We start from the raw sequence: 18010 nt of genomic DNA, 5'->3' as shown, positions 1-18010 counted from the left end.
AAACAAATGGCAGTCAACATACACCTGCCACCATTTATAGTCTCCAATTTACCCTAAATAAATTTCTAGTAATAATTTCTTGACATTTTTGTTGTCATTTCTTACAACACAATTCATGGGTTCCTGTGCGGGTTACGTCCAGTGAATCGGGACTCCATAGGGCGTGTGCCGTGACGTGACCTGCACTTCCAAACATCTCGGTTGTGCCTGCACAGCAATTCCAATGACTAACATGCAATGCGCAACAACATGAGTTAAAATGTGACTGGTTAATTGGAACTGCCACATCCTTGCTTATTTTTTACTTCCTCTCTTAAAAGATTTCTTTCTTTTTTTTATCACAAAAAAATTGTGTTTGAACAGGGGTGTGTAGACTTTTTATATCAGCTGTATTTGTCTTTTTCTACATCAAATTGTCATCATCAGTTGAAAATGTAAAGAGCCTATATTACATGTAGGCCTACATATATCTGTTTTCAAAGTGTGGGAAGTAAAAAGTTGTGAGAAAAATAAACACTCTAATAAAGCACAATTATCTGAAAAATCGACTTTTGTATTGGTTCTTCATTACTTCTCAGCCAGGTCACTTTTTGTGTGGTTGAAGCACATAAATTGGGCCTAGTGTTGAAAGTTTTGCACAGCATTTACTAGAATATTTTTTCATTTTACATTGCTTCTTGAGATGTGACTGTGACAAGGGGGACACGTTTGTACTTGAATTGTCAGTGAATTTATAAAAAGAAAAGCAGTGGGAAAAAAATCAACTGACTTCAGGTTAAATTGCTGTCTTGGTAAAGTACTTGTAGATGCATGGTTTTGTTGGACAAGTACCAAAACAAATTGAGAAAAAAGAGAAATTAGACTTCATTTTCTCACTAAGTGTGGTTACGTTCACAAATAACTTGTGTTTAACCTTAACTCATTCACTGCCATTGACGGTTATAAACGTAATTTATTTTTTTAACTATTTCTATTAGTTTAACATTTTTTTCTACTTTTGTTAACAAGAGTATGAAAACCAAGATTTTTTTTAATTGTACATTCAGAACAGATATAAAATTTGTAATTAATCTTGAGTTAACTATTGAAGTAAAAACAAAAACATTTATCACCTGACGCCCCTAATTTTTAATAATCATCTCAACAGGCGACTACATTTTTTAATTGTGATTAATCACATGACTTCACTAGTTACGATAAATCACAAATTTTACTTATTTATTAGTTACTTATTTATTTATTATACTCTTGTTAACAAAAGTGGGGGGAAAAATGTTAAACTAATAGAAATAGTTCAAATGAATTTTTGATGTTTATAGCCGTCAATGGCAGTGAATGAGTTAAAAGTGATCAAAATGAATTTGAAAATTCAAAAGATACAAGGGATACAATGAGGCAAAAACATGACTATATATATATATATATATATATATATATATACTGTATATAGAAATTGAAATATTGTTAAGAATGAAGCCATGAATTACTAACGTGTTTTTTATTGGTGCGTGTGTACACTGGTAGTTCTCGGCCACAGTAGAAATTAAGAAAACAAGCGAACGCCATATGTCACACGTTGGAGTTGATACTCAGCGGATCCCAGGCAGCACCAAAGGAATTCTGTGCATCTGTCCCAGTCCAGCTGTGAGGAGTCCCCGGGGGGTGGGGGGTGACCACTGTCGTTGCTGGCGAAACCAACAAAGTTTAAATACAGTGGCCAGCCACACAAGTCTTAAATATTTATGAGGGACTTGACAAAAAGATGAAAAATAAATGAAAGTCTTTTTTCATGGCCTTCCAGATTTGCAAAGATCATTTCATTAAAATTACATGACAATTTCATTTCATGTGTGTGCACTCTATAATTGTCCGCTTCCAGAGGGGCGTGCGTGTGACCGACGAGGCTCTTGGCTCAAAACCTTTCATCAGTTTGTGGTCAGCTTCACTTTCTTAAGACGAGTGGCCAGGAAGTTGGGAGGAATCATATGAGTCAGTACTCTAAATATTGTGGAACGTTTTCTCACTGAGCTGGATATGTTGCAGTAACCGATTGTCCTGTGCTAACTTTATCGATAACAGGAAGAGAAGAACGCAAGAGGAGAGTTCTTGGGATTCTGTGCGCGTGTTACTCAACTTCCGTGGACATGATTAACACATCCATCTTTTGGAGTGTGTTACCAGTGTCACGGATGCATGAGGCAAATATTGGCACAATACATTTTTTCATTCTACTGTATATGTATTTCTTTAAAAGATGTATAGGGCTATAGTGGGGTAAGCATTTTATTTTATTAGATTATACAAAACACTGCAACACAAATGTTAAACTAAAAATATCCAATGATGTATTGCAGAGAAAAAAACATAACTAAACATAAATAGCAACATGCACATTTACTATAACCAGACAAAAAATATTTATACAACTCAGATCATGACAATTTATTTATCAAGTAATGTAAAAACCCAAGCCACTTGTAAACTTCAATTACAGGAGTCAACCCCAAAATTTTCTATACAATATGTTGTATGTGCCCCCACTAGTCTAAACACAGTATTCTGATTAATATTATTTTATGGAACATGAATTTTTTAATTTTCAAAATAGAGCTGTTTTTTAACCGAACCGCAGGGGGCAGCCATTTTGATACTTACTGTCGGCTGAAAATGGCATCAGAGTTACTCATGTAACGACCAATCGCGGCTCAGTTTGCAAACATCACATGACCAAACTCAGCTTGTGGACGTCACATGACCACACTCAGAAAACAAGTGAAGACGCGATTGGTCCTTCCTTGCCTGAGCAACTGTGATGTCCTTTTTCAGTCGACAGCAAGTGGCAAAATGGCTGCCCCTTGAGATGGAGAAAAGCATGTGGCTTTTGCTGCTTGATTCATTTTCCACCAATGCATTATTAATCAGAACGTGTTTAGACTAGCGAGGGCACATACAACATATTATTGGATAGAAATTTTGGGGGTTGACTAACATTTCACAGGTGTTTTTTTCTTGAATTAGGTCCATCATCGACCACTTCCAAATGTCTTATTCCACTCCTCATACATCTCCAAGTCCTTAGATGAGACGCTGGGTCGCACCGTCTTCAAAGCGTCTTGGAAGTCGCTGTAGAGGATCGGCCGCACCTGATCGGCCGTGATGGTGGCGATGTCGCCGAGCTGGATGCTGCGAATGGGTCCCAAGGCCGCCTCTCGACACAGCTGCGTCATGTCTGCCCCGGAGAAGCCGTCCGTGTTTGCCACGATGCGCTCCAGCTCCTCCGCTCTCAGTTGGTTCTTCTCTCGACACATGAGGTTGGCGACTATCTGCTGCCGGGCAGGGCCTTCGGGAAGCGGGATGTACAACCTCTTGGCCAGGCGACGACGGGCCGCCTCATCTATTTCCTGAGGTCGGTTGGTGGCCCCCACCACCAGGATGCGGTCCTCTGCGGCCGTGGCGGCCCCGTCCAGCTGGACCAGAAACTCCGTCTTGATTCTGCGTGATGAGTCGTGCTCCCCGTCAGTGCGCTGGGACAACAGTGAGTCGATTTCATCGATGAAAATGACCGCAGGCTGGTGACAGCGGGCGATGGCAAACAAGGCCCGCACCATTTTTTCACCCTCACCCACCCATTTGGATGTGAGCGATGACGCGCTGATGCTGAAGAACGTGGCACCCGACTGGCAAGCGATGCATTTGCCGATCAACGTCTTTCCTGTACCGGGGGGTCCAAACAGGAGGATTCCCTTTGGCGGACCTCGGAGGCCTGTAAAGATGTCAGGTCTCAACATTGGCCAAACAACAATCTCCTTAATGGTGGTCTTGGCAAACTCCAGGCCTGCTATGTCGTCCCACACCACAGGGGGCCCATGGTCCATGATCTCACTCATGATCAACTCCACTATCTTTGGCTCAAAGTTTTTCAGACGTTCATCCACGATCTGAGGCTCCTGATTGGAGTTGGGTCTCGGCGCACCCTCCTCTTCGTCCTGCCGCGGCATAGGAGAGACAAATTTCGAAAAAGCACCACGAGGTCGATTGGCTCCCAGGGATTTCTTCACAGTTGCTGCCGGTTGCGCAGAGGTTGCTGATCTTTGGGGCTGATGGGAATGTTTCTTGTGCTGATCCACAATGAGCTGCTCACGGGCTGATTTGAAATTACTTGTAGGTCTTGGCTCGGCCCCCGCTTGTGCACCCCTGCCTTCACTTTTATCAGGGCTATAAAAATTCTTCCGTTTCGATGGATTAGAGGTAGGAAATAAACCGGATTGATGGTTGCTACCTACAGGGCGCGTGTTGCTCTGAGTACCTGACGAGGGATGACTAAACACCGGCTGCACTCTAGTGTTTGGACGGCAAGATGAGTTGATATTATCTGACATGCCCTCAAAGGTTTTTGGTCGATCCACAGAAACTCCGGCTGTGTTATTAACCTCTGCTTTGGCTTGTGGTGGCCAATTAAGTCTAAAGGATGTGCCCTCTGACCTGCCTGCAGCAGTGGAAACAGACAAGGAACTGCTGCTGCTGCTGCTCTCTTGTCCAACTGATATGCTAACATCTGCTGCCGCCTCCAGGGAGCTTTCTCCCCCTGCCTGCGCTTGAATCATCCTCTGCACGCAGCGCAAGTCGAGCATGCGCTCCAAGGTGAGGGACGACTCCCATTTGTCGCTATGGTTCTTGTGATTACGGGCCAGATGAAGTGCGCTCTCTGCATAGTTGTTAAGCCCCGTGCGGGGGTCATCAGAGTCCAGCACCGCGGCGTAGCGCTCCGAGTAGGTCCTGAGCAAGCTGCCCATGGCGGCCTCTGAGAGGTGGGAACTTGCCCATGCATACTGAATGGAGAGGATGTGGGCCCGGTAGGCATCGGCCGTCTGTTCAGGTGTACAATTGCCAGATGAAATGTCAAAGGACCTCCTCTGCCATTCGTCCAGGTGTGCGCCACTCATGCCTGGACTGTTCCAGCCTGGTGAAGAAGATGGGGCAAAAGTGATGAAAAATGCAACACCTCAGCAAAAGCCATGATTACGTGTAACCTGCAGACTTATGATACTGCAAACACAATGTCAAATTCTCATATAGGTCATGTTTTATACAGATATTACAACTAAAGGGATTTGCTATAAGTAATATGTTGAAAGGCTGCTGTTTGTAATAGTGCATTTCTTTCAAATTTCACAAACGATGAATTGATGATTATGTATTTTAACTTTAACAGTAGACTCAGTGGAATAGTCTGTAAACCACTTCGCTAAAACAGGCAACAGTTTGCTTGCTTAGTGTTTACAATGTAAACACGATGAACATACATGGCACGCAACGCAAAGATTCCTTTGAAATAAAAGCCTTACTTACTATTGACGGAATGCTCTCACGAGTTTATTACGAAATATAAACACCACACAAGTTAGTATTACTCGTAGTATACGTACAGTTTGAAACACACGTTTGGAAAAGTACTTGATCGCGCCACTACATTTGCTTCCTCTGCCGATACCGTACAACTTCCGGTTGCGTTAAATGTTTTTTTATTTTTTACCGGCTATAAACCCTTACAATCGGAAACTGAAAATAAAAGTATGTTAAACAAGCCAGCAGTCACCCCACCCCCAAAAAATGTGTATATAAAATATTATACGTCGTTGTACGTCACCTCGTGGAAACTCTTTCTGTGAACGCTCACTTTCATCTTATGTTCGCTCATGCACAAACGCTTCCTAACTTACCATCAACACTTACTTTTGTACACTTACCAAAGCACTCACAAACTTATGTTTTGAAGATACGACTGTACCAACGCCGCTGACTGCAACATATTGAAACCTGTAGTGCCATCTTGTGTTAGAAAGTGCATAAATAAAGCCGTTCTAGTCAATGTTCTTTCCGTTCTCTTTGCATTCTGGGAATTGAAGTGCACGTGAGATCAAAACCCACTTTTACACTAACTAACCAACAATTTACTTTTAAAAATACATCACATATGTGTATAAATGATGTCTACAAGACATTTTGTATATTTATAAGACGTATACTGATTCTAAATATTATTAACGTGTTTTTAAGTGCAAGAAAAAACTACACTAACCATAACTGACCAAGGGTGTTTTAATCCTGCGACCGCAGGAGGCAGCTCAGAATGGGAACGCATGTCGTTGTTGAGTAAATAAACACTATTCTTGATAGCCTATACATAACTAGTTAGTTGGATGTCGTAGTTTCTAATAGTTTGTTCTCAATCGTATCATATTATAAATTAATTCAGACAATTTGGTAGCAGTTCGTTTGAATCTAAAACCGGAAGCTGACAGCTATTCAGCCCATATTGGACAAGTCTGTGGAACTGCTGTCTGCTCCCACAGTCACACCCTTGTGTGTTACTGCTGGGTCGATGTCTGTTGCGTACTAAACCATTTTCGCATTTTCAGTGTTAATTGAATGTTGTGACGTAGCAGCGACATGCCTGCATTTGGCATTGATCCTCTCTTAATTCGGATGTGAAGTGAACGTTTGGACTGGCTATGACTGACTCATCATCACCATGGCCCGGTCAGAGGAGATAACACTTGACCCTGTGTGTCCAGCTTCTCTGCCGACCAGACAAGAAACTCCCTAACAAGAAAAGTTTTTGGGTCCAAACTCTTCGCGACGATCACTGTATTTCCATCCACCGCGGGACAATGGCCTCTCAGATGTACACTTTTGTTACCCGGGATGACAACAGCTCCGTTTATGCAGAAGTTTCCAAAATCCTCCTTTCTACTGGACAGTGGAAGAGGCTGAAAAGAGACAACCCCAGATTCAATTTGATGCTCGGTGAAAGGAACAGACTACCATTTGGTCGTCTAGGTAATGTATATTGTTCCTTTTCGTTGTTACGCTGAAAGGGAATCTGCATTTGCTACATTTGGTATCCACCCACTCAGGACGAGACAGCTGCAGTGACTCTGCAGAGCTGCTAGCCCATGCGTCGTTTGGAGGATCAATGCTTCCACCAGTGGACCTCAGTTACTGTGCAATTTTGTTAACATTCAAGTCTTTGTGTTAAAATGTTCTTTAGGTCATGAACCAGGACTGGTGCAGCTGGTGAATTACTACAGAGGGGCAGACAAGCTTTGCAGGAAAGCATCTTTGGTCAAGTATGTATATTTGATATAATTGCCTTTTTGAAAGTACCAATGTTTTATTGCACCAATAAAATATTCAAAGAGTTTACATTAGCTGACCGTCAACTACCTTTAAATCATCAGGCTGATAAAGACCAGCCCAGAGCTCTCCGATTCGTCCAACTGGTTCCCGGAATCCTACATCATCTATCCCACCAACTTCAACACTCCTGTGGCTCCTGCTACAAATGGCCTCAGCCATCTGAAGAGCAATCCCAAGACGGATGAGCGAGAAGTTTTCTTGGCTTCCTATCATTCAAAAAAAGAAAGTGGCGAGGGGACAGTATGGATAGCCAAGTCATCTGCTGGAGCTAAAGGTAGAATTTTTATCACATTTAACACATTTTGTCTGATACAGCTTATCAATAATGTCTATGGTATCCTAATATAATAATAATAATAAAAAATAGTCCCTTGAGGCGTTGGAAAATTCCTCTACATTTAAATGACACAGTCAGCACTGCCAATTTTCCTGCCTGCTCGGAATCCATCACAGGAATGCTTAGTGCTAAGCTAACTTGCTCCTCATCAGCTACATTAGGCTACTGGCTAGCTATCATGGCTGAAGTCTTCCTGCCTCTGTAACGGTGACTTAGTAACATTTGTTAAGTGCAATTAAGTAGAGTTATTGTGAAATCTGCAATCTGAATCTGAAAATCTGAAATCTGCAAAACACAGGAAGCGAGAGTAGGATAGGACAAAGATGCTATGTTCACTGCTATGCTAACTTAAATGTTAAGTAGTAGTGCATCAGCAGTAACTGAGTGCTAAAGTGATACACTTTTTCCAGTAGCCTAGCTGGAAATTGCATTAGAGCGGCTGGAAATTGCACTGTAGCAGGAGAAACGAGCTATGAATGGTTAACAGTACATTAGGAAGAATAAAGTGTTGATAAAGCATCTAGACAATACACTACATATTCACATTCCATTTTGCATCTACTTTTGTAGCATGTGACATATGGATAACCATTTGAGTAGTTTTTCAATGCCCTTGATATCCAAATTAAAATAATGTAGTCTTCACTACTAAAGCAATTCAGCACACTGGTAGAAGTTCTTCTACCAGTGTGCTGAATTGTCTTAACAGTGAGAGCAAAGAGCATACTAGTACATAGACCTTCAACTGGACATTAAGGATATTGAATAAATAGACACAAAATGTCTTCCAACAGGTGCTGGCATTCTGATATCGCACAATGCTAACCAACTACTGGAGTACATAGACAATCAAGGACAGGTTCATGTTATTCAGAAGTACCTGGAGAAACCTTTACTTCTGCAGCCTGGACATCGCAAGTTTGACATCAGGCAAGTCTTCAAATGTTTTTGAGAAACTCACCAAACTCCACAGTCCACACTAACAGTTTATGAATATGGTATTACCAGGAGCTGGGTCCTTGTGGACCACAATTACAACATCTATTTGTATCGAGAAGGCGTGCTGCGGACTTCCTCCGAGCCGTACAACAGCTCCGACCTCCAGGACATGACCAGCCACCTGACCAACCACTGCATTCAGGAGCAGCACTCCCAGAACTACGGTCGCTATGAGGAAGGGAACGAGATGTTCTTTGACGAGTTTCGTCTGTACCTGCTCAACACTCACGGTGTCACCCTGGAGTCCACCATATTACCTCAGATCAAGCAAATCATCAAGTAAGTCCGCGTTGCTTTCGTTCATTTTTACTGACACGACTGCTGAAAAAAAAGTTTAGGAACCAAGCATAGTAGTAGCTGTACGGGATGTCATAATTTGATCGTTAAAAAAAGAAAATATCCAGTGTCAGGGGCGTCAGGCGATAATTATTTTTTTTTGATTTTTAAAAAATAACAATTAATCGCATGACTTCAATAGTTAACTCACAATTAATTGCAAATTCTATATCTGTTCTAAATGTACAATACTTTTTTCCTGAGTTTTCATTGTCTTGCATCTTTTAATGATTGATACAGCAATTTCATAATAATTCATAAAATGTTAAAATTAAAAAGATGTACTGTAAAAAACAAGTGTGATATTGATTTGTGTTTAGGTCATTTTTCTGCCACTAGATGGCATAATTTCATTTGCAAGACGTTAATGACAGCTCAGTGCGTTTTTCTTTTCACGTTAATAGCTATCTAATCTTTAACGTGAAGTAACTTGTGAAATTCTGCAAATTTTTTAAGATTGTAAAATACAACTTGACCACAGTCTCCATAAATATATGCATTATTATTATATTTATTATTGCTAAATTTTGACATGGTACGTGTCTGCTGCTTTGCGACTGGAATTCCGCCAGTACAGACTTTCCACCTGCTGGCCGTTTTTGTAATAACTACCATTTCTTCAACCGTTCTTTGCAGTTAAGCTGTCCACTAGTTGCAACTTTCTACTTTTTTTCCTTCATGGCTGAGGACCACAAAGTCATACACGTTTTGTAACAGTTGGTTATTTTGCACCAGAGATGGAATGGAAAATGCTAGAGGCTATTCATTACACAAATCATTAAGTCATTGCGTTCAGGCAGCGGGGTCATCAATTCGGAAAATTATTGAGGTATTTTACGTTTTGGGTGTGTGGTTTTGCAGGAGCTGTCTGTCATGCATTGAGCCAGCGATCAGCACCAAGCATCTCTCCTACCAGAGCTTCCAGCTGTTTGGATTTGACTTTATGGTGGATGTGAACTTCAAAGTGTGGCTCATTGAGATCAACGGCGCTCCAGCCTGTGCACAGTTAGTAGCAAAAACTATTTGCAGAAAAACAACTTTTCAAGTAATAGATATTTGAATTCCAATTGCTAAATTTTCAATATGAATTCAATTTCCAGTGGCACACATTTCAACCCATAAGTAATGTTCTACATTTACTCTTATTACATTTACTTAAGTAACATTTAGGATAAATTGCACTTGTCATCATGGTTTGAATTCAACATGCTTTTTACTTTTACTTGAGTCGTATTACTCAAAAGCAGAGGTCTGTAACCTGTGGGTTTGGATGTTTTGTACCTCTCCCGTGGCTCCCCGTGGATCTAAAAATAAATAAAGAATTATTTAACATAAATAATGATTAACTTAAAAAAATGAATAATTAAATACTCAAAAAATGCCACTGTCCAAATTTTTAAGTTGTCAGAAAAAGAGAGACGAAAGGTAGATTAAAAAGTTTTTTTTTAAACTAAAAATATCCAAAAGTGACAATAAAATGTCAAAAAAAGGAAAGAAAAAGCAGGAAATTACCTTAAATTGTCCAAAACATAACCATAAAATGTCAAAAAACAAAAGAAAAAAATCCTGAAAATTACCATAAAATTTCCACAAAATTACCAGAAAATGTATATATAAATGTATATATAAAAATAAAGACACATGTCTAAAAAAGGAAGAAGAGAATCAAATAAATCACCAATATATGTATATATAAATTTGATGGAAAGGCAGAAAAGCCTAAAAAATAATGAAAAATGAAATGTGAAAAATTACAGCAACAACAAAAAAAAAAGGTAGAAGAAAATGAATCTCTACATTGTGGATGTTGTTGTCATATTTTTATGTTCTGGTGCAGCTCTAATTAGCTCCCTTAATTAACGTTAACACTGTTTCATTCATTACAATCAGCTCCATACAGATTTTTGGTTATTTATTTGGCCTAAAATGTCTTTTTTGACCGGAAAGGTTGCTAACGTAACAGTACGTTTACAATACGACTACTGACACTGTCCTGTCCTTTTGTTTGTCCTCTAGGAAGCTGTACCCCGAGCTGTGTCAAGGCATAGTGGATGTCGCCATTTCCAGCGTCTTCACCCTGAACAATAGCGGTGACTCCTCATCATCGTCGCCTTATTCTTCCTCTCCGTCCTCCCTGTTCTCGACCAACGTTTGCTCCTCACCCAAACTGAGGGGGCCGCTTCACGTTGGCCCTTTCACTCGACTTTAATTAAGCACAGGCAAGTTTCCCGCTGCTGTCCTGATTGCTGGAGGAGCAGAAAAGACCATCCATTGTAATCTGAGCATTTATTGTACCTCGTCTTTCACGCATGTGTGTATTCTGCAGATGCTGTGTTGTATTTATTTGTAAAACAAAACAAAATGAAAAGATACCAAACATTCTATGAGTGTACTTTCCTCCCCTGACAAGTAGTTGGGAAGTCTTGAGAAAGTATAGACGCTCAAGATAAAACTTGTGCCTTACATTTCCAGCTGTGCAACTGTTAACGTAACAACCCAACATTTCTCTGGTAGACGCACGTTGGCGATACATTCAGCAGAGGGAGCTAGTGAGCAAGGATGCCATTCACGTGACTGCAATTTTATTCAAAACTACTCACACAGGCTCCAGTTACTGATTTCACATTACAAATATATTTTGTTCCTTTAGACATATTAGTCAGTAGATTGCTCGTCACCTTGTTGATTTCCTATTCTATTTTAGTTTCTGATGTTTGCCTTTGGTGTTTTATTAGTTGTAATTGTTTTTCTTAGGTCGACAGTCTTCACATTTATATTGAAGAATAGAAATTGGATATGTAGGCACCTTTAATCCAGAATATCTATATTGTTTTTGAGTTATTCATGGAAGGCAGTGTGTTACAAATGTATTGATAAAAGGCAAAATATAATGAATCTATTCCTGTGTTCATTATGACACACTTGTAGCCAAAAAGATGAAAAGGCTGTTGTGTAAGCACAGATAGACTTCTCATGTTATTTTGTTGACAAATTGATAACTAATAATGCTGAGTTTTTTTTTTTTTTTTCATTTTAGGAAAAAAAAAAATTAATTATGATTTTGTATTTGTATTGGGCAAAAGGTGCCTTAGAGGGGATTGTGTGCAGTTTTTTTTTTAAACAAAAAACATTTGTCTTCTTAAATTAGTGGAAATGCCAACGAAACCTTAATTTTAAATGTTCTGTTTTTCTAATTATTTATTCAATTCATGTTTTTTCATTGTTTTCATGTCTTCATCCCAACCAAAGATGAATTTATGTTGTATGTTAAATAGATTCTCCGGTCACGTGCTGTAATCTGAAGAAGTCAATGTACTGATCTGAAATTAAGCGTCATAGAAGGATGTGGTGTTGTTTTCATTTGCTGACGTGTTCTTCAAATGTTGCATGGTCGTATGTCATAAACTGTATTGCAAGAATAAAAACATGACCCTCACATAAACCTCTGTCATTTAAATAACCGTAAAAGAATGTACCTCATTGCCATGGATGTAGTTTTAAAGTAAAACCAACAGGCCACTAACAAATTACTTCTGAATCATGTTTTTGTGACATTGTAAAGCAAATATGTTGTATATATATTTTGTCCAAGTTGATTTGTTTATAAACAAAGTGCTACTCGTGTAGTTTTTCCTCGCCGGGTGCGGTGGCGCGCGCCTGTAATCCAAGCTACCGGGAGGCTGAGGCTGGCGGATCGTTTGAGCTCAGGGGTTCTGAGCTGCAGTGCACTATGTCGAGCGGGTGTCCGCGCTAAGTTCGGTATCGATATGGTGCTCCCGGGGGAGCTCGGGGCTACCAGGTCGCCTAAGGAGGGGTGCACCGGCCCAGGTCGGCAACGGAGCAGGTCAAAGCCCCTGTACCGCTCAGTAGCGGGATCGCACCTGTGAATACACGCTGCAGTTCAGCCTGAGTGTTACAGTGAGACACAGTCTTTTATACTTCGTCTCCATTTACAACAACACACACGCTGATAAGCTTGTATTGTTTAAGTATTACACAAACGTCAAACACTCGAAAGTTTTTTTCTTCACAAAGCACAGTTTCTGTTTGTCCTACACTGCCTCCTCCTGGACGAAGGCGGCATTGCGCTGTAAAGCAAATCAGGTATGAATGTAAAAAAAAATTGTGTGGGCATGTGCTGTGTGTGTACGTTTGTGTATATACGTGTGTACTCATGTGTATGTATGGACATGTGCATGTGTGCCCATATATGTTCAACAACTAATGTTTGGGGATTTATTGTATATGTAGGACTTTTTCTTTCTCTTCTTTGCCTCTATGTAATGGATAAGGGCTTACAACTCATACCAATATTGTCTGTGCACATAAGATAAGCATGTTTTTGTCTATTTTCTATTGTTTAGGGAATAAGATAGATAAGTTCTTGTACTTCTTCCTACTCCTTTGAACATGTAAATTATGGAATTTATTATTGATGAATTGTTTTCTACACACAATCGAAGCACTATACTGTACTGGTTCTGTGTACCTTTTCATACACACATGAAACCACTAGATGTCGCCAAAGCCCCATGAAGACCTCACAAGACTTCAAATCTAAAGCACTACTCGTGCACCTGTTTCTCGCCGGGTTCGGTGGCGCGCGCCTGTAATCCAAGTTACCGGGAGGCTGAGGCTGTCGGATCATTGAGCCCAGGGGTTCTGAGCTGCAGCGGACTATGTCGAGCAGGTGTCCACGCTAAATTCGTTATCGATATGGTGCTCCCAGGGGAGCTCGGGACCACCAGGTCGCTTAATGAGGGGTGCATCGGCCCAGGTCGGCAACGAAGCAGGTCAAAGCCCCCGTACCGCTCAGTAGTGGGATCGCGCCTGTGAATAGACGATGTAGTGCAGCCTGAGCGTTACATTGAGACACAGCCTTTTATAATTTATCTCCATTTACGCACACGCTGACAGTTCATGTCATTGCACAAACACATCTTCACAAAGCAGTTTCTGTTTGTCCTAGACTGCTTCCTTCTGGGTGGAAGTGGTGCTGGGTACCAGGTTTAAGGTGCAACCAGTAGTTTAAAATTATTCTGCCTTCTCTTGACGCTCTATTCATATCCTGCTCCTCTTGCTTTTGCTCACATTATTTAAAAAGTGAAAGTGATGATAACAAAAAGTTTAAAATAGGTGGAGAGAGAGCGGAGGGATTAACTGGCATACAGTCATATAAACAAGTAGGCAACAGCCTATCTACACAATAGTACAGAAGACCACAGCATATTAATTTATTACTAGTGATGGGAGAAAACACACACACACACACGCACACACGCACACGCACACACACACGCACACACACACACGCACGCACACACACACGCACACACACACACACGCACACACACACACACACACACACGCACACACACACAGCTCTATGTAGGCCTATCTCGCTGACGAATATGGTGACGTCACAACTTTGAAACAAAATCACTACTCGAGCTGCAGTTTTTCGCCGGGTGCGGTGGCGCGTACCTGTAATCCAAGATACCGGGAGGCTGAGACTGTCGGATCGTTTGAGCTCAGGGGTTCTGAGCTGCAGTGGACTATGTCGAGCGGGTGTCCGCGCTAAGTTCGGTATCGATATGGTGCTCCCGGGGGAGCTCGGGACTACCAGGTCGCCTAAGGAGGGGTGCACCGGCCCAGGTCGGCAACGGAGCAGGTCAAAGCCCTCTTACCGCTCAGTAGTGGGGTCGCGCCTGTGAATAGACGCTGCAGTTCAGCCTGAGTGATACAGTGATACAGTGAGACACAGTCTTTTATACTTCGTCTCCATTTACAACAACACACACGCTGATAAGCTTGTATTGTTTAAGTATTACACAAACGTCAAACACTCGAAAGTTTTTTTCTTCACAAAGCACAGTTTCTGTTTGTCCTACACTGCCTCCTCTTGGACAAAGGCGGCATTGCGCTGTAAAGCAAATCAGGTATGAATGTAAAAAAAAATTGTGTGGGCATGTACTGTATGTGTACGTTTGTGTATATAAGTGTGTACTCATGTGTATGTATGGACATGTGCATGTGTGCCCATATATGTTCAACAACTAATGTTTGGGGATTTATTGTATATGTAGGACTTTTTCTTTCTCTTCTTTGCGTATATGTAATGGATAAGGGCTTACAACTCATACCAATATTGTCTGTGCACATAAGATAAGCATGTTTTTGTCTATTTTCTATTGTTTAGGGAATAAGATACATAAATTCTTGTACTTCTTCCTACTCCTTTGAACATGTAAATTATGGAATTTATTATTGATGAATTTTCTACACACAATCAAAGCACTATACTTGTACTGGTTCTGTGTACCTTTTCATACACACATGAAACCACTAGATGTCGCCAAAGCCCCATGAAGACCTCACAAGACTTCAAATCTAAAGCACTACTCGTGCACCTGTTTCTCGCCGGGTTCGGTGGCGCGCGCCTGTAATCCAAGTTACCGGGAGGCTGAGGCTGTCGGATCATTGAGCTCAGGGGTTCTGAGCTGCAGTGGACTATGTCGAGCAGGTGTCCACGCTAAGTTCGGTATCGATATGGTGCTCCCGGGGGAGCTCGGGACCACCAGGTCGCTTAATGAGGGGTGCATCGGCCCAGGTCGGCAACGAAGCAGGTCAAAGCCCCCGTACCGCTCAGTAGTGGGATCGCGCCTGTGAATAGACGATGTAGTGCAGCCTGAGCGTTACATTGAGACACAGCCTTTTATCATTTATCTCCATTTACGCACACGCTGACAGTTCATGTCATTGCACCAACACATCTTCACAAATCAGTTTCTGTTTGTCCTAGACTGCCTCCTTCTGGGTGGAAGTGGTGCTGGGTACCAGGTTTAAGGTGCAACCAGTAGTTTAAAATTATTCTGCCTTATCTTGACGCTCTAATCATATCCTGCTCCTCTTGCTTTTGCTCACATTATTTATAAAGTGAAAGTGATGATAACAAAAAGTTTAAAATAGGTGGAGAGAGAGCGGAGGGATTAACTGGCATTCAGTCATATAAACAAGTAGGCTACAACCTATCTACACAATAGTACAGAAGACCACAGCATATTAATTTATTACTAGTGATGGGAAAACACACACACACACACACACACACACACACGCACGCACACACACACACACACACACACACACACACACGCACACACACACACACACACACACACAGCTCTATGTAGGCCTACTTTGCTGACGAATATGGTGACGTCACAACTTTAAAACAAAATCACTACTCGAGCTGCAGTTTTTCGCCGGGTGCGGTGGCGCGTGCCTGTAATCCAAGATACCGGGAGGCTGAGACTGTCGGATCGTTTGAGCTCAGGGGTTCTGAGCTGCAGTGCACTATGTCGAGCGGGTGTCCGCGCTAATTTCGGTATCGATATGGTGCTCCCGGGGGAGCTCGGGACTACCAGGTCGCCTAAAGAGGGGTGTACCGGCCCAGGTCGGCAACGGAGCAGGTCAAAGCCCCCGTACCGCTCAGTAGTGGGATCGCGCCTGTGAGTAGACGCTGCAGTTCAGCCTGAGTAATAGAGTGAGACACAGTCTTTTATACTTCGTCTTCATTTACAACAACACACACGCCGATAGCTTGTATTGTTTAAATATTACACAAACGACAAACACTCAGGTTTTTTTTCTTCACAAAGCACAGTTTCTATTTGTCCTACACTGCCTCCTCCTGGAGGAGAAGTGTGTGGTGGCAAAGTGTGCAATTTTGGTGAACTAATAATTCATCCATCCTTCCATCTTCCTAACCACTTATCCTCACGAGGGTTCATTCATTTTTTTTAAACCCACAATTGATTTCAATTATATGCAAAAACATAACTTCTCTCACAACAATGTACATACATTTTTTTTTTTTTAAACAATCGTAGGTCTAGTAATTGCTCATTTCTTTACATGGCTGGAGCCTCACCTTACAAAAGGCTGACATGTTTCGCCGCCATCTTCCTGCTACGGACGCCCAAAGGACAACTTTGCGAACATAGTTAATGAATTGTCCATGTAAAGTAGTGTGCCCTTTGTCCTCATTTGAAAAACAATTCAACACCCTAGTGACTATTTGAATGGCAATGATGCACTAATAGAACGATTAACCATTTTCCTGCATGAGCAGAATGACTACAGGGTTCAACATTAAGTCCAAATTATGCTGTGGTGGCCCTGTCGGAACTGGTAATGGCCCTGTATATTCAAGATATAATGCAATAAATTTAAATGATCATTTCATATTTATTAGGTTCATTCAGGTTTGTTCTAGTAATTTCACTGTATTTTAGCTTTTTCTGTCCAGTATGAATTTTATTGCCGTTGAACATTAATCACCTGTTACCTTTGGTATTGTCATTGGCAATGACTACTCGTCTTTATATTATATTAATTATATTATTAATAAATAAATAAATTTGATGTATTTATCTACTCTTGTTTTTTTTTCCATTATTGTTATTATTTTTAAATAACAATTCAACCATTACATCAATATAAGAAATATTAATAAAGAACTGTATATCAAACCACTTCTCTTTTTCAATAAGATTCATATAGTGACGATTCTATAGTCACTTAATGCCAATTTAAAGTATTTTAAATCAATGCTGTAGTTAACTTTAATGCAGTAGTTAACTGGGCGAAATGGCTTATTTTGGTATGCATTTGTTAGGAAAACATTAGCAAAATTAAAAAAAAGATTGTTATTGAAGTGTAGGCCACTCTATGAATGAGTGCAGTATACTGCACTCATTCATAGTGTAGGTACAAAAGTATATGATAATAGTCTGGTTAATGGGCATTTAGTTTTTTTTTGCGTGCGTGCGTGCGTGCGTGCGTGCGTGCGTGTGTGTGTAAAGACACGAAGAAAAAGACTGTGTCTCACTGTATCACTCAGGCTGCACTGCATCGTCTATTCACAGGCGCGATCCCACTACTGAGCGGTACGGGGGCTTTGACCTGCTCCGTTGCCGACCTGGGCCGGTGCACCCCTCCTTAGGTGACCTGGTGGCCCCGAGCTCCCCCGGGAGCACCATATCGATACCGAACTTAGCGCGGACACCCGCTCGACATAGTGCACTGCAGCTCAGAACTCCTGAGCTCAAACGATCCGACAGTCTCAGCCTCCCG

The 18010-nt window shown here is 41.3% G+C and overlaps 2 protein-coding genes across 5 annotated transcripts; one reads left to right on the top strand and one right to left on the bottom strand.

Moving 5' to 3' along the window:
• Positions 1-2267: 2267 nt before the first annotated feature.
• Positions 2268-5865, bottom strand: fignl1 (fidgetin-like 1). 4 transcript variants are annotated; one of them, XM_077582549.1, is made up of 2 exons: positions 5748-5865; positions 2268-4960 (listed from the first exon to the last, which is right to left on the bottom strand). In XM_077582549.1, exon 2 carries the CDS (start codon positions 4941-4943, stop codon positions 3024-3026), a length of 1920 nt encoding a protein of 639 aa, XP_077438675.1. In that variant the 5' UTR covers positions 4944-4960; positions 5748-5865; the 3' UTR covers positions 2268-3023. The 4 variants fall into 4 exon arrangements, with proteins under 4 accessions (XP_077438675.1, XP_077438677.1, XP_077438678.1 ...); XM_077582551.1 differs by having other exon boundaries at positions 5734-5807; XM_077582552.1 differs by lacking the exon at positions 5748-5865 and adding an exon at positions 5427-5490.
• Positions 5866-6105: 240 nt separating this feature from the next.
• On the top strand, positions 6106-12314 carry ttl (tubulin tyrosine ligase). The gene is made up of 7 exons (XM_077582553.1): positions 6106-6840; positions 7052-7130; positions 7242-7474; positions 8332-8467; positions 8546-8815; positions 9734-9877; positions 10889-12314. Exons 1-7 carry the CDS (start codon positions 6672-6674, stop codon positions 11079-11081), a joined length of 1224 nt encoding a protein of 407 aa, XP_077438679.1. The 5' UTR covers positions 6106-6671; the 3' UTR covers positions 11082-12314.
• The last annotated feature ends 5696 nt before the right edge of the window (positions 12315-18010 follow it).

Source organism: Vanacampus margaritifer, chromosome 12, assembly GCF_051991255.1.
Source record: "Vanacampus margaritifer isolate UIUO_Vmar chromosome 12, RoL_Vmar_1.0, whole genome shotgun sequence".
Classification (NCBI taxonomy): Eukaryota; Metazoa; Chordata; class Actinopteri; order Syngnathiformes; family Syngnathidae; genus Vanacampus; species Vanacampus margaritifer.
Note: the sequence above shows the minus strand (reverse complement) of the source record. Positions and strands in the feature narration are given on the sequence as shown.